Source organism: Glycine soja, chromosome 16 (genome assembly GCF_004193775.1).
Source record: "Glycine soja cultivar W05 chromosome 16, ASM419377v2, whole genome shotgun sequence".
NCBI lineage: Eukaryota > Viridiplantae > Streptophyta > Magnoliopsida > Fabales > Fabaceae > Glycine > Glycine soja.
Window position 1 is genome coordinate 37,564,870 of NC_041017.1, and position 14,816 is coordinate 37,579,685.

A 14,816-nucleotide genomic window follows, 5' to 3' on the forward strand; every position below is an offset into this window, starting at 1 on the left:
ATTAATATTTATTAGTATCAAATAAATTTTAAAGACAAACTTGAAAATAATATATATAAAATAGATCTTAAAGATGAACTTGGAAACCTTATTGTTGCCCCTTGGATCAAATTTTAATAATGACATTTCGTTACGCGACTTTCAAACTTGTACGCAAAATCAATCTTTCCAGATAGACTTTTCCATGCCGTGTGGGCAATTTTCACACGGTCAACTGTCCAAACACTATTATGAGATTAAGAATCTAATTAAGTCTTGTTTTTGTTTTATTTTTTAAAACCAAGTTAACTAAAGAAAACCAAATTATTAGAACAATTAAATAAAAATAATGAAAATAAAAAAAATTTGGTGTTCAAATTTATCTTATTTTCAACCCATTTTTTAATCTCTATTTTCATTTTTATCACATTATTTGTCACGCCTATTATTTTTTATTTTTGTTTTTATTCTCGTTTTCTTCCACCATTATCCTTAAAAAAATTGTAAGCCATAAATTTCAACATGCGTGTCAGATTGTTGGTTCTTTAACCGAAGATGATTGCTGACTTGATGTTAATGAGAAATCTCTATAACAATAGTTGACTTTGTGAATTGTCATGTTCTTGGCTTTGCTACTTAGTAGTTAGTACTTACCATTTAGCTTTTTTCAGGTTCTCATTTACCAGCAGATTGTTCTTCATTATTGTCTAACTATCAAGACTCATCACTCCATCCATACTAAGCTTTCTTCTCATGACTGTGTCAGCATCCTTCAGCTACGATGTGTTCCTCAGCTTCAGAGGCTCTGATACTCGCTACGGTTTTACTGGCAATCTCTATAATGCTCTAAGTGATAGGGGAATCCATACCTTCATTGATGAAGAGGAGCTTCAAAGAGGTGATGAAATTAGACCGGCACTTGTTGAGGCCATTAAACAGTCTAGGATGGCCATCCTTGTGTTCTCTAAGAACTATGCATCTTCTTCGTTTTGCTTAGATGAACTTGTTAAAATCATGGAGTGTGTTAAGGCAAAGGGTCGGTTGATTTTTCCCATTTTTTATGATGTGGATCCTTGTCATGTGCGGCATCAGTCTGGGAGTTATGGAGAAGCGTTGGCTATGCACGAGGAAAGGTTCACAAGTAGCAAGGAAAACCTCAAGGAGAACATGGAGAGGTTGCAGAAATGGAAGATGGCTCTTAACCAAGCAGCTGATGTGTCTGGCAAGCATTACAAACTTGGGTATAGTACCCCTCTTCACGAGATTTTCCAATACAATCACGTGTTCATGGTCCCGATCAATCTCCACGTGACATAGTCAAGGTCAAGATTGGTCGGGACCATGATCACTTGGTGGTCTCACCCATGGTTTACAATTTGTTTCTTTTAATTTTGAGTAAATAATACATGCAGTAACAAGATTTTTACCCTGGTATCAAATTACAAACTGTCATACTGTCAAGGTAAGTTTCATCATATAGGTACATTTGTTGACTTTCATAATAACTGTCTTAAAAGTTATATCAATGATGATTTCTGATTGGTTAATAATGTAAAATTTTTGCACTCGCATTACATATTCATTAAACTTTTCATTGCATGTTTAACAATCTGAATTCTAGTGAAGTAATTATCGTTTGTCAATACATGAATATGGTGATTTTAGTGTGACTTCACAAAAACTTCTTTGATTGGGCAGAAATGAATATGAACATGAGTTTATTGGGAAGATAGTTAAAGAGATCTCCAACAAGATTAACCGTACACCTTTACATGTTGCGGATTACCCTGTTGGGCTGGAGTCTCGAGTACAAACAGTAAAGTCACTTCTGGAATTTGAATCTGATACTGGAGTACACATTGTAGGGATTTATGGAATAGGCGGCATGGGCAAAACAACACTTGCTCGAGCAGTTTATAATTCAATTGCAGACCAATTTAAAGGTTTATGTTTTCTTGATGATGTGAGAGAAAATGCTACTAAACACGGGTTAATACATCTCCAAGAGATGCTTCTTTCTGAAATAGTTGGAGAGAAGGATATTAAGATAGGAAGTGTTAGTAAAGGAATTTCAATAATAAAGCACAGGCTCCAGCGAAAGAAGATTCTTTTAATTCTTGATGATGTTGACAAACTAGAACAACTGCGGGCAACTGTTGGAGGGCCTAATTGGTTTGGTTCTGGCAGTAGAGTCATCGTAACTACTCGGGACAAACATTTGCTTGCAAGTCATGGGGTTGATAGAAAATATGAGGTAGAGGATTTAAATGAGGAAGAATCACTTGAATTGCTTTGTTGGAATGCTTTTAAAGATGACAAAGTTGATCCATGTTACAAGGACATTTCAAGCCAAGCAGTGGCTTATGCTTCTGGCCTTCCACTAGCTTTGGAAGTTGTAGGTTCTCTATTGTTTGGGAAAGGCATAAAAGAATGGGAATCTGCGTTAGAACAGTATAAAAAAATTCCTAATAAAAGGATCCAAGATATACTTAAGGTAAGCTATAATGCTTTGGAAGAAGATCAGCAGAAAATTTTTCTCGACATCGCTTGTTGCTTGAAAGGATATGAATTGGCAGAGGTTGAAGATATACTTTGTGCTCATTATGGTGTTTGCATGAAATATGGCATAGGAGTGTTGGTTGACAAATCTCTCATAAAAATTAAGAATGGCCGTGTGACACTTCATGAATTGATAGAGGTTATGGGTAAAGAAATTGATCGACAAGAATCACCGAAAGAGCTTGGAAAACACAGGAGGCTATGGTTCCATAAAGATATAATTCAAGTTTTAGCAGAAAATACAGTAAGATATATGGATTATTGCGTCTTTTATTTTGAACACTGATAATTGATTTATCTCTTTGACTATTGTATGCTCACATAACTGTTGTGTTTGTGTCTTTTGTGCCTTCTGTTTTGACAGGGGACTAGTGAGATTGAAATAATCTCTTTGGATTTCCCCTTATTTGAAGAAGACGAAGAAGCATATGTAGAATGGGATGGAGAGGCCTTCAAGAAGATGGAAAACCTCAAAACATTAATTATTAGAAATTCTCATTTTTCAAAAGGTCCCACACATCTTCCAAATAGTTTAAGAGTATTAGAATGGTGGACTTACCCATTACAGGATTTACCAACCGATTTTCATTCAAACAAACTTGCCATATGCAAATTACCCAGAAGTTGTTTTACATCACTTGAGTTATCTGGCATATCGAAGGTATGTGCAATGAGTTTATTAGCATGATCATATATATATATATATATATATATTAACAATTCACTTGAATATTGTTCATTTGGTTCTTATTTGTTTTTTCTTTTGCAGAAGTTCATGAATCTCACAGTTTTAAATTTTGACGGGACTGAATGTTTAACCCAGATACCTGACATATCCAGTCTCCAGAATTTAGTAAAATTGACATTTGAATGTTGTGAGAATTTAGTTGCAATTCATGATTCGGTCGGTTTTCTAGATAAACTTAAAATCTTGAGTGCTTTTGGTTGCGGCAAGCTTATGAGTTTTCCACCCATCAAGTTAATCTCTCTTGAACAACTTGATCTTTCATCTTGTTCAAGTCTTGAGAGTTTTCCAGAAATTTTAGGAAAGATGGAAAATATAACACAGCTTGAGTTGAAGTACACTCCTTTAAAAGAATTCCCATTTTCATTCAGAAATCTTGCTCGACTTCGAGATTTAGTGCTGGTTGACTGTGGAAATGTTCAGCTACCGATTAGCATTGTCATGTTGCCAGAACTGGCTCAGATTTTTGCTCTGGGATGCAAAGGGTTGCTATTGCCAAAACAAGACAAGGATGAAGAAGAAGTGAGCTCAATGTCTTCAAATGTAAACTGTCTTTGTCTCTCAGGCTGCAATCTATCAGATGAATATTTTCCCATGGTTTTAGCATGGTTTAGTAATGTGAAAGAGTTAGAGCTATCGTGCAATAACTTCACATTTCTTCCTGAATGCATCAAAGAATGTCACTCTTTAATATTACTTAATTTGGATAATTGTGAGCATCTTCAAGAAATTAGAGGGATTCCACCAAATTTAGAATATTTCTCGGCTGGAAATTGCAAATCCTTGAGTTTCTGCTGTACAGCCATGTTATTGAATCAGGTTGCTTTTAAATGTATCTTTTGATTTGATAATTTAATAATTGATAATCTAGTTAATGTTGCTAAACTTATGCATTATTTATGACTATCAGGAGCTACATGAGACTGGAAACACCATGTTTTGTTTGCCGGGAACAAGGAGTCCAGAGTGGTTTGAGCAACAAAGTATAGGTCCATCATTATCTTTCTGGTTTCGTAACAAGTTCCCTGTCATGGATCTCTGTTTTGTTATTGGACCAATGGGTAAGGACTCTATTTTGTTTAGACCCATCATGACCATCAATGGCAACACAATGGAGACACAGTTAACTGAAAAGAGGTGTTGTTTAGACTTCCGAGCATTAGATTATCATATACTTATCATTGGTACAAAATACATGAAGTTCGGAGAGTGTCTAGATAAACCTCTCACAAAAAATGAATGGAATCATGTGGTGGTTTCCATTGGTATTGAACCAACCCCTAAGGATGTGATTGTCAAGCAAACTGGACTCCATGTAATCAAACCAGAAAGTAGCATGGATGATGTCCAATTCACCAATCCTTATAAGCAACCATCCTTTAAAGAGAAGCAAAGATTGGTGGACATAGTTGATTGTCATAGACAATTTATGCAGCAGCAAACCACTTTGGTTTCATTAAAACCACATGTGAGACAGGGCGGAGAGTCATTTTCATTGCTTCCACCTCAAGCATGCAAAAATAATATGAATTGGGATTCAAATTCAACTGGAATAACTAGCACTTCCAGTGTCCAGGGTATTGGATTCGTTTATGGCATTTCTTTCTTTGTGTGCTTTTACTATTACTAATTTCTCTTTTCCAGTATATTTTTCTCATCTAATTAAATAATAAAGGAAACAGAAACAAGTAGCAGGGCTAGAGTGCTCTTGTGGTGCATTATTAATTTTTTGCCTGCAGAAATATAAATGATTCCATGCCAATTTTTTGTATAAGTAAATTAGAAGAATTTAAATTCTTCTAGATGATGAATTAGGAAGAAAACATTATTTTTAACAGTTGATTTAATCAGTATTCTGACTTACTAACTTGAAACAAGTTATTCAAATTTATTATCCCAACAGGTTATGAAATTGCATTACAAAATTTACGGTTGGACATGGGAGTTTTACAATTTGTGCAGCAGCGAAAAAGATTGGCTATATTAGGTTTATCGCAACAACGCCGAATGGCTTCATTGGATTTACAGCAGCGGCGGGGCAGAGAAATGGTTTCCTTGCTTTCTTCTCCATCATTGGAGTTGATGGTATCATGGCAGAGGAGATGCATCACCAGTGTCCAAGGTAAGTTTGTTTATGGTATATCTTTTGTTTGTGCTTTCCCTATTACTAATCATAAAATGTTATCTTCACACTGTAAGAGAAAATCCATTGCTATTAGATGATAAACTATATGATAATAAAATGTGACAAGATTATTTGTAAAATTTGATTTGACCATTGTGTTTGTAACTTCATAATTTTAAATAACCTGTTCAATTTACTAATCCCAACGAGCTACATCATTGCATCATGCTAGAAAAATAGATATTATGTTTCATCTTTGACTTTTTCTTTATTTATACATCAGCCTATTTGGTTTAAGGAAAAAAGATTTTGTTTTCTTTTACAAGGATATTTGAGGGATTTCAGACAAGTGGCAAAAGACTTTCTATTGAATTAAACGAAAATTCCTTATCCTTGCAAGATTTTTTATTTGTATTTTTTATATATGTTTTACTTTAATTTTGGTTTACTCTAAAAAATATGGTAAAAAATTATGAATGGGTTTTTGCAAAAATAGTCACCCTTGAGGTTATATAAAAGTTAGCTCTTAGAAATAAAAAGGAGGAATTATACTTTTAATCTTTTGGTGTTCAATGTCCATATCATGATAAATTTTTAATCTATTCCCTGCTGACATGGCAATAGAAAAAAATGGACAAGGAACAAGGTGTACTCATAATGATTTATGATTTTCAGGTTTGCAAGAGCAACATTTACCTTCCACCATCAAACAAAACTTTGAAGGCTGTAATGGCATATATGAAGCCAAAGTGAGTGAAATGGTAGAATGTAACAGCAATGATGGAAACGACAATGACAGAACCTCCTCACCGGTGGAGCAATTACCAATGGCAAAGGTTAGTGGATGAAATAAAGAAAATTGATATATTTTAGAATAAAGATGCAAAAATGTAAAGTTTAATAATAATAAGAACATTAAAACAGAGGTTCAAGAGACAAGAAAACAAACAGCTTGGGCGTAGAAAATGACAACTTAGTGCAGATAGTTGTCGAAGCATTAGTGTTAGGTTCTTTGGGTTACCAAAAGTACTCTCAAGGTAATGTTAAGGATTTTTTACCGTCTAAACTTATTTCAATTCTTACCCCTAATTTATTCTAACCATGATTCCTTAGGTAGAAGAGAAGTTACTTTTACTCCAAATCTCCTGGTAAACTCAACCAAGCAACTTCTTTAAGAGTAAAAATACATAACATTAGGTAAGTTGAAATTTGCAGTTACCTGATTTCAGATATGAATCTTTACAATATAATTTACTACTTACAAAAATATTTACAAGCCCATGGAAGCCAACAATATCACACAAATTGCAACTATATGAAGCATAACAAAATTGAAGTATCCAGTATTCAATATATGATGAAATAATACACTGTGCAGTTATTTATAGAGAGCATCCAGTAGAGGACGCAACTGAGTGCATATCCTATCAGAATCCTAAGAATCATCTAACCGACTAAAACTAGCAGAGTTCCATCTAACTAACTTGTAGAAACAGTTAACTGCTGAGAACAAAACACAGCTAAATAACACGCGGCATATTGGTCTTGTGCATTAATATTCTACATATTGTGAGCTCTAATACCTATTTATGCACCATCATATTAACTTTTTAATCTATGTCACTATGCAGTATCACATAAATTCGAACAAATTTATATGCATTGGAATGTTCTGTATGTTTTTTTCTCTATCTTGCTTTTTTTTAAAGTACCATATTTATAAAATATTATGGTTTGATAAACATGTTTATTCTGATGATTCACTATTTTCTTTTCAAATGAATATTGGTAAAATAAATTTTATTTAATATTTGTGTTCATAGGAGCATGTTTGACTCTTGCAATATGTAGTAATTTATTATTAAGATAAAAATAAAGTTGAAAGGTTCTGCTGAGTTACTAAAGAATTTTAACACCTTGAGGCGAGAAGCTCAGTATTCAAATAACATGAGACCTTATACATATATTGCAATAGATATTTCATGTGTACATCTTCGTGTGACATTAATGTGAGCATGATCAAATTAATCTTAAATACTGATTGTCTTTAGAAAGTTATACATTTATAATAAATTTGGTTTACTTGATCTTAAAATTATTTGAGAACACCGACAATAAACATGAGATATATATCATGGTTAACAATGTAACTTTGTATCCAATGAAATAGGAGGATCGTGTTCCTAGCAAGAAATACCAACATGTCTCGAATATGGCTTGGGATCCAATGGAATTAGAATATCTTGTGCATATCCAGAAGATCAATTTGTCTCAAACGACACAAACTCTGTAATGTAAGTGATAAGGGTTCCCATGTGATGGGATCTGAATCTAATCAGAGAAGTACCAATTAGCGATTCTGCTTGTGTGCTATAATCCTCTTAGTTACGATAATCTGTTTCTTCCTTATTATTGGAACTGATTTATTGTTATGTTGAAAGTAAGGCCTATTCCTGTTCTTCTGCAAGTTATAGCTTGGTAATTGTTGCGTTTTATCAAAGCTCGGAAAGATGAATGCAAAATTAATGGCTATGACTACTATGCTTTACATCAAGATTGTTAGCAACAGCAAGGACAATCAGCACACCTAGCAGCACATAGGCCATTTCAACACAACCTAGCATAGGTCATAACAGAATTCGTTAGAACAATTCTGTTATGCAATAGTGCAATTCTGTTAGGCAAATATTCTCACTAGCAGACAAACAATTATACGTATAAATAAGCACTAAATGAATGGAAATGACAGAGAAGAACTATGAAGATAACCATTAGTGTATTTCAGTGTAGTTAGCTTAGTTCTGTTCCTAACAAAGATAATGTAAACATCTTTACAAATTAAATATGGTAATTTGGTAATTTTATTGACTTTTATAATATATAACTATATTAAAATTCATAACAACTGCCATTTTTTATTGATTGACACTATAGAAATTAAACTCATGAATAAATTAGCAAAAATAAGAATTAATTCTTTTTCTTGTACTGTGGCCTAACTAACGACCAAATTTGGACCAAGAAAGGTGAGGAAACACAGTTCATAGACAGTTCTTGTGGAGAATATGACAAAGCTCCTTAGGAGATTGCAAAAACTCATCAAAACAGCTACAGCTGCCTAAAACAAAATTAGTTAACCAATTTTTTACCAACAAAAAACTAACAATTACGGATCACAAAAGGAGGAAAGAAGGAAGGGAAATACTGTGGATTCGATCTTGCCGCTAACAAAAAAACTAACGATTACTGATAAAAATATGGGGGTTTACCAAAAGGAAGATGGATTTTGGTTCTGGGTAAAAATCAATTGTGATGTTGTTGTTAATGCATTCAAACAAGGGAATGTGTGTAATTACCCTCTACTTTGTTTTGATCATAATTGGGAATACCTTGACTTGATGGGTTTCAAGGAAAACAATAACATCCTTCAAAGTGATTAATAGGGGAAAGAAAACAGTTTTTTTCATTGAAATTTCCAGTGTTGAAACAATTAGGTGCTCTTTTTCATTCTTAATTGACAATGGAATCCAATTTTGCAATGCGATGAAAAAGAAAAGGAGACAATGGCGTTGTCAATTTTGCACTGCGATGAAGAAGAACTGCCAGATCAAAATTGACAATGGATCTGCCAAGGGCAATGTGGGAAAAATTGAGAGTTCAATGTAAATATTAGTTTTTATGACGTGTCAAGTTTTCAAATGTGGGACATCATAAGTAGCAGTTACAAGTAATTGCAACTGCTGCCACATTTTCGTTTCCTTCCTTTCATGGGTTCAGGTTGTTTTTTTTTTTTTTTCCTTCTTTCTTCTTCTTCTTCCACAAATTTATTCACCGCAATGCTGAAGGTACTTTTGCATTTTTCTTGTTTTCATTTTTGGTCACTATTTAGGCTCAGTAACGCTCCCATGCAGTTTCCTCAACTTTCAGGCGACCAATTTATAACACAAGATAGAAGCCAAAACAACAATGCTTGCTAGAATTCAAACATCAGAAGCACACTGTGATGGAATTTGAGGAAGCGCATTGCAATTTCCGCGCTATAAGACTCTTGTATAGACTTCTTGAAGATAATAGCCTCTCATTGCAAAATTCAAATTCGAAGGATGTCAGTGCTTTATACTTTTCATTTTCTTATTCTTTTTGTCAAATGATGTGTAGTGTGATTCCATAAGAAATCAAAGATCGAAAAAAAAAATGTTCCCGCAGTATAAAAAAATTCATACTCACACTATTTTTGGTTCCCAGTCCGTACTATTAAGAAGATCTCTTATTTCATTTATAACCGAATCATTAGATCTACGTCCAGATTTTAGGTTTTTATTTGATGTCTTTCATTATCTTACTTCACACTGACAAACTGTTCTTCATGCTGTTAACTGATGTCTTTCATTATCTTACTTCACACTGACAAACTGTTCTTCATGCTGTTAACTGATGAAGACCTTATGTAGTGTTGGTTTCTTTCTCATTTTAAATCAAATTATAATATGATGAAGACCTTATGTAGTGTTGGTACATCAATGCTGTTAACTGTTCTTTGAATTGAGTAAATCATAATATGCTGTTTCTGATTAACAACATACTGGAAAATTAACTATAGAATATCCCAACTAACTCAACAATGCGACTTCCTGTACAAAAAGACTGATAGATTTTTGTTATAAAAAAGTCATACTTAGAGTGATTTTTAAAGTCTATGAAAATTAAACTCTGATAATATTTACCAAAAGGAAAAATAAGCATCACATTGAAAGGATGCAAATAATGTAATATTTTTAAATAGGTAAAAGTATTTAATAAGGTGTAACTATACTTGGAAGTAGAGTATTCTCGTTTTGAAATTCAGTTTTGGGAGCTTTGTTCTAGAAGGAATTTTGTTTTGTGATTCTCCTTTGCAATATTGTTGCTGCTGTATTCTATTCTATCAATAGTCTTTATAGCTAGTTAGACAAATCTGAGTGCTACTTGATTGGTAAATCTTGAGATTTATATTTTCTTGTTTGTGGCAGTTGGTTGATAGGGCACGAGCTTTATTGAAATGTTTGCTGGATGTTGCTGTTGAAAGTGTTTTTGAGACTCGTTTAAAGGTGCATATGATTCATCATTTTACAATGAGACCCTTCTTTGTTAGGAGTAAAAAATTGGGGATGAGATCATGATTCTTTTCTTCTATTTTTGACCTGAATGAATGAAAGGAATGATATGCACTTTTACAGCAATGCTTCAAATTCTAGCATCCACTGAACTCAGTCTTATACCAACAACATAAAGAATATGGTTTCTTTTACTTAAGACATCCTTTGAACATGAAAAACGCGTGGCTGTGCAGGATTCAAAGTCTCCAGTGGCAGCCAACATTTCTCAAAGCTCTGTAACATATCCAACCTGCAGTAAAATGACTTCAGTGAAGGAAGAGCAGCCTCAGTTGAAATTACTATCAAAGAAAGAACTGCCAGAGCTGTCGAAGTTTTGCATCTCTGATGATGGAGGAACAAAATGTAACACACTATGCAGCATAGGTGAGGAAAGCAGTGTGATGCAACAGAATTCAGTCAAGGAAACAAATCTACCTAATGACAATGGCATTTTTCCCAACATAGAGAGTAATCTTAACAAGCAACAGCATAATGATGTAAATGCTTTATATGGCGATGGTGAGAACACAGAAGAATCATTACAAATGTTTGATGCAAAAGCTGGTGAGCAAAATGAAGAGAATAATATGTCATTGCAGAGTAGAATTCAAGAAGCTCAAAGTGATTCTAATGCTGCCAAACAGGTTGAACATCCGGATCAAAAGGGTGATTTCTCTGATGATTTGGTTAATGCAATCAAAAGAATTGAGTCCCGGATTTTGGCTTTCCAACTTTGTTCAAATTTAAGTGGTTCCACTAAGAACAGTGCAGGTCTTCATACTACACATGAGGCAGCAAATTCAGACTGTCCTGTAATAAAGAGAAACAATGGGGCTTCAGGAAGTCAGATGAATAGTGGAAAGTCCCTCTTGGATGGACGTAGGTTGGTGAATCAGAAGACATGTAATGAAAGTTCTAAGGGTGAAAATTCTATTTCATCAAATGCATTAGTGGAACCCTTTTGTGCTGTAAATGGATCATTGAGTCAGAGTCAGATGGCAAATCAGAATCGTTGGCATCATAATGGTGCAGAATCTGCAAAGAGCATTGATATACCACAGCAGATTGGTACCAAGCAGGCATCGGTAGGAGAGTGGTTGAGAAGTCGGAATAGGATTCAAAATTCAGTACAAAACATAGCTATGATAGATAGAGTTAAGTCACTGAAAAGGTTAGTTAGCGGTGATGCCTATTTTGGGAGTCAAGCTAGTGAGTGTATTCAAGGTTTGAGGGTCCCTTTGAATCAAGATGAGCATACTAAGAAGCACTCTATGTTAGTAAGTAAAACAAACAGGGAAAGTATGGTCCGTTTAAATCCAGTGGCTTGGTCAAAGACTGATCAGAATCGGAAGGAAAAGGGTTCTGAATCTTCCTATGCACAGAAGTTAGCAGGATCAGAGGCCCTTATTTCAGGGAGAGAAAAGCCACCACTTCATCAGATGGTAATGAAGCCAACTCTATTGGACCAGAGATCCAGTAAGATTAAGGTAAGTTCCCATGAACACAGAGACTCTCGAGTTTTGGACAGAAGAATAACTCATAAGACTGGCCATCTTGAACCACGGAAGACAAGGGTTCTACCACAAGATCATAAACTGGAGGAGGCAAACTCAAACTCTGACTCTTTTCGCTTGAGTTCTTGGCAAGGCAGTGCCAATAGTAGTAGTGACTCTGAGGACTACTCTTTGCCAGATGGAACACAGTATCCCTCATCCGCAATGATGGTGGATTCAGCATATGAGGGAAGTTCAGAAGAGAGCAACAACTCATATCTCAAGAAGGAAGGTGGTACTTCTCGTAGATTTGGCAGTTTCAAACCATATAGACATCACCGCGAAAGAAATCCTAAGGAAACAGTTGGAAGACTAAGGAGGCTGAAAAATAAGTTAGGACTAATCTTTCACCACCACCACCACCATCACCATTACCATCATCATGATGATGATGTTCATGGTCATAGACATACTATGTGGAATCAGTTGCAGAATGTCTTCCACCATAAAGTCAAGCATGGGGTGACAACAAATAAAGTAGACAAGACAAGGAGAGGGGCTGTTGCAAGAGTGTTGCCTCAGAGAAACCATGTCGGGCAGTTTCATAGACTTGCGGAAGGGGTCCTGAGACACATCCGGCATTCAAAGAAACCAAATCCTTTCAAGCTTGATGGGATGAAACAGTTAAGGAATGGACATTCTCAGAAGAAGCTGCGTTGGTGGCAAAACCTTCGACCGCACCGGAGAGTGAGGCTGAAAAAGAAAGGCCGAGTTAAAATGGGGTTTATGAGCCAAAAATCACTAAAGAACTATTGAGTTTGGGTGCACGTTGGAATTTCTCACCTTGCATCTACCTTCTTCTGGCTCATGGTATTCAAGCTCCTATCAGATATGCAGAAGAGGTATATCCTCTGATTTTTCTTCAATTTTGGCTCTGTCGAATGGACGCTTGTGATGCTTGAAATTCAATAGATATGGACCTGGTGATGCAGGATTTTGTTAGTGACTGCATGGTGATTCTGCATTTTGTAAGTGCTTTGTGATCCTGGATTTTACTAATATGTGCAATGCACCATAATACTGGATATACTTGTATTTTTTAGAACTCAGCACTATAGCAGAGTCCTTGCCTTCTTTGTTTATTTGAAATTTTCGTTTCTCAACTAAAGGTTTTGGGGTACTATTAGAACCTGGCATTAGATATTAACTTAGCTTTCCACAGAGACAGATCAAATATTTGAAGTTGCTTTCATGTTTCTCTTAACCAGCGTTGAGTGTTGCATATTTTACTTAATATCCTAAAATCTCGTTTTAGGTAGCATATCAACTTCACCTTTGGTCTAGACCACTCCTTCGGAGTTCATTTAAAGTTGGTAACAGGATCTCTCTTGATAATTTATACTCTAGACACCCTTTTTCTCTAACCGGTACAATTATGTTCTAATTTCCCAAGTTGATACCAAATTGTGGTTTGAAAGAACATAAACAATAGTTTAATAGTCTAATGGCACTGCTTAGTACCCTAGTTTCATACGGTGTCAACTCTGACCACTTAGTCTACGGAAGAAAGATGCATCTTTTTTTTGTGTCTCTATTTATTTACTGGTCTTTTTCTTGAGTTGTTGCGTATTAGGTCTCTAGGCTGTTCTAAGATTGCTAGCAGAACCATAAAGGGTGTTAAGCAAATGAGAATACAGATAGTAACTTTTCCATGATTCATAATTGTTGGAAGAAACAGATAACAGGGTAAGCTTTTTAATATCATATTATTTTATGCTTCAAAAGGCTAATAATCTGAACCTGTTCTTATATTAATATAGCATGTCTTCTTTTGGACAAATAACAAACAGACTAAAAGAGATATACACTTTAGAGAAAAATGCATAGGATTATTAACTCCCAATCATTGTGTGACACTAACATAACATGTAATTCTATTTGAAGCAGCAAAAAATAAATACAAAAGACTGGAAACAAGTGATTATTAACTTTGCATACATGTTTATAAAAGTGCAGCTGGTGGAGAAAGGAATAAAAGTACACATGCTTAATTTTGAGGATCATGTGTATAAGCTGTTGCTTGAAGGCTGGGTTTCATTGATTGCAAAGGAACCAGAACCAGAAAACAAAGGGTAACATAAGATGGGTGAAGAATTCTTTGATGGGAGAATGTAATCCTCTTTCTGCCTTGAAATTCATGGCTATATTTGATGGAAACCAAGGAGATTGAAGTTGTGTGTATAAGGTTTCTACTAGGTTTGGTTTACATGTGCAGCAGTTCATGTAATATTGGAACCACAATTATTATCACTGTTTGATGAATTGTATGTTTTAAAATTGCATGTATTATATGATGAAAGTCTTTGATGAAAATATTGCGTGTAGGTTATTTGGTTTCATGCTTAGTCAGAATATTACTATTCTTATTGAATTCATTTTTATGATATGTAGAATAGAGAAATATTAAACAACTCTTTTAATCACAATTTTTTTATTTATCATTAAAATTTATTGAAAATTCATCAAAATTATTTAATAAGCCACGCATGATTTTGTAATGCTTATTTATATGAGGAAGAGAAAAATAAATAAATTGATTATATAAAAAAAATTAATTTTGCATAAAAGTATGAATTTTTATTATATTATTTTTCTTAGAATATAATGATTTAATATTTATTTATTAATGCTAAAAAATAATTTTACTTTTTAAGTAATTAAAAAATAGAGAATAACATCCCCACCCCCAACATATCGTGTGTAGCGAAGTGAGGTGGTTT

General features: G+C 34.4%; 2 protein-coding genes across 2 annotated transcripts; both read left to right on the forward strand.

The window, feature by feature from the left end:
* The first annotated feature begins 656 nt into the window (after positions 1–656).
* On the forward strand, positions 657–7,943 carry LOC114389263 (TMV resistance protein N-like). Its single transcript, XM_028349898.1, has 8 exons — positions 657–1,220; positions 1,678–2,782; positions 2,903–3,199; positions 3,308–4,102; positions 4,194–4,860; positions 5,187–5,405; positions 6,084–6,244; positions 7,579–7,943. The coding sequence occupies exons 1-8, from the start codon at positions 733–735 to the stop codon at positions 7,699–7,701; spliced, it is 3,855 nt and encodes a 1,284-aa protein (XP_028205699.1). The 5' UTR covers positions 657–732; the 3' UTR covers positions 7,702–7,943.
* LOC114389265 lies at positions 7,670–14,433 on the forward strand. The gene is made up of 4 exons (XM_028349900.1): positions 7,670–7,702; positions 10,418–10,495; positions 10,738–13,064; positions 14,053–14,433. Exon 3 carries the CDS (start codon positions 10,804–10,806, stop codon positions 12,850–12,852), a length of 2,049 nt encoding a protein of 682 aa, XP_028205701.1. The 5' UTR covers positions 7,670–7,702; positions 10,418–10,495; positions 10,738–10,803; the 3' UTR covers positions 12,853–13,064; positions 14,053–14,433.
* The last annotated feature ends 383 nt before the right edge of the window (positions 14,434–14,816 follow it).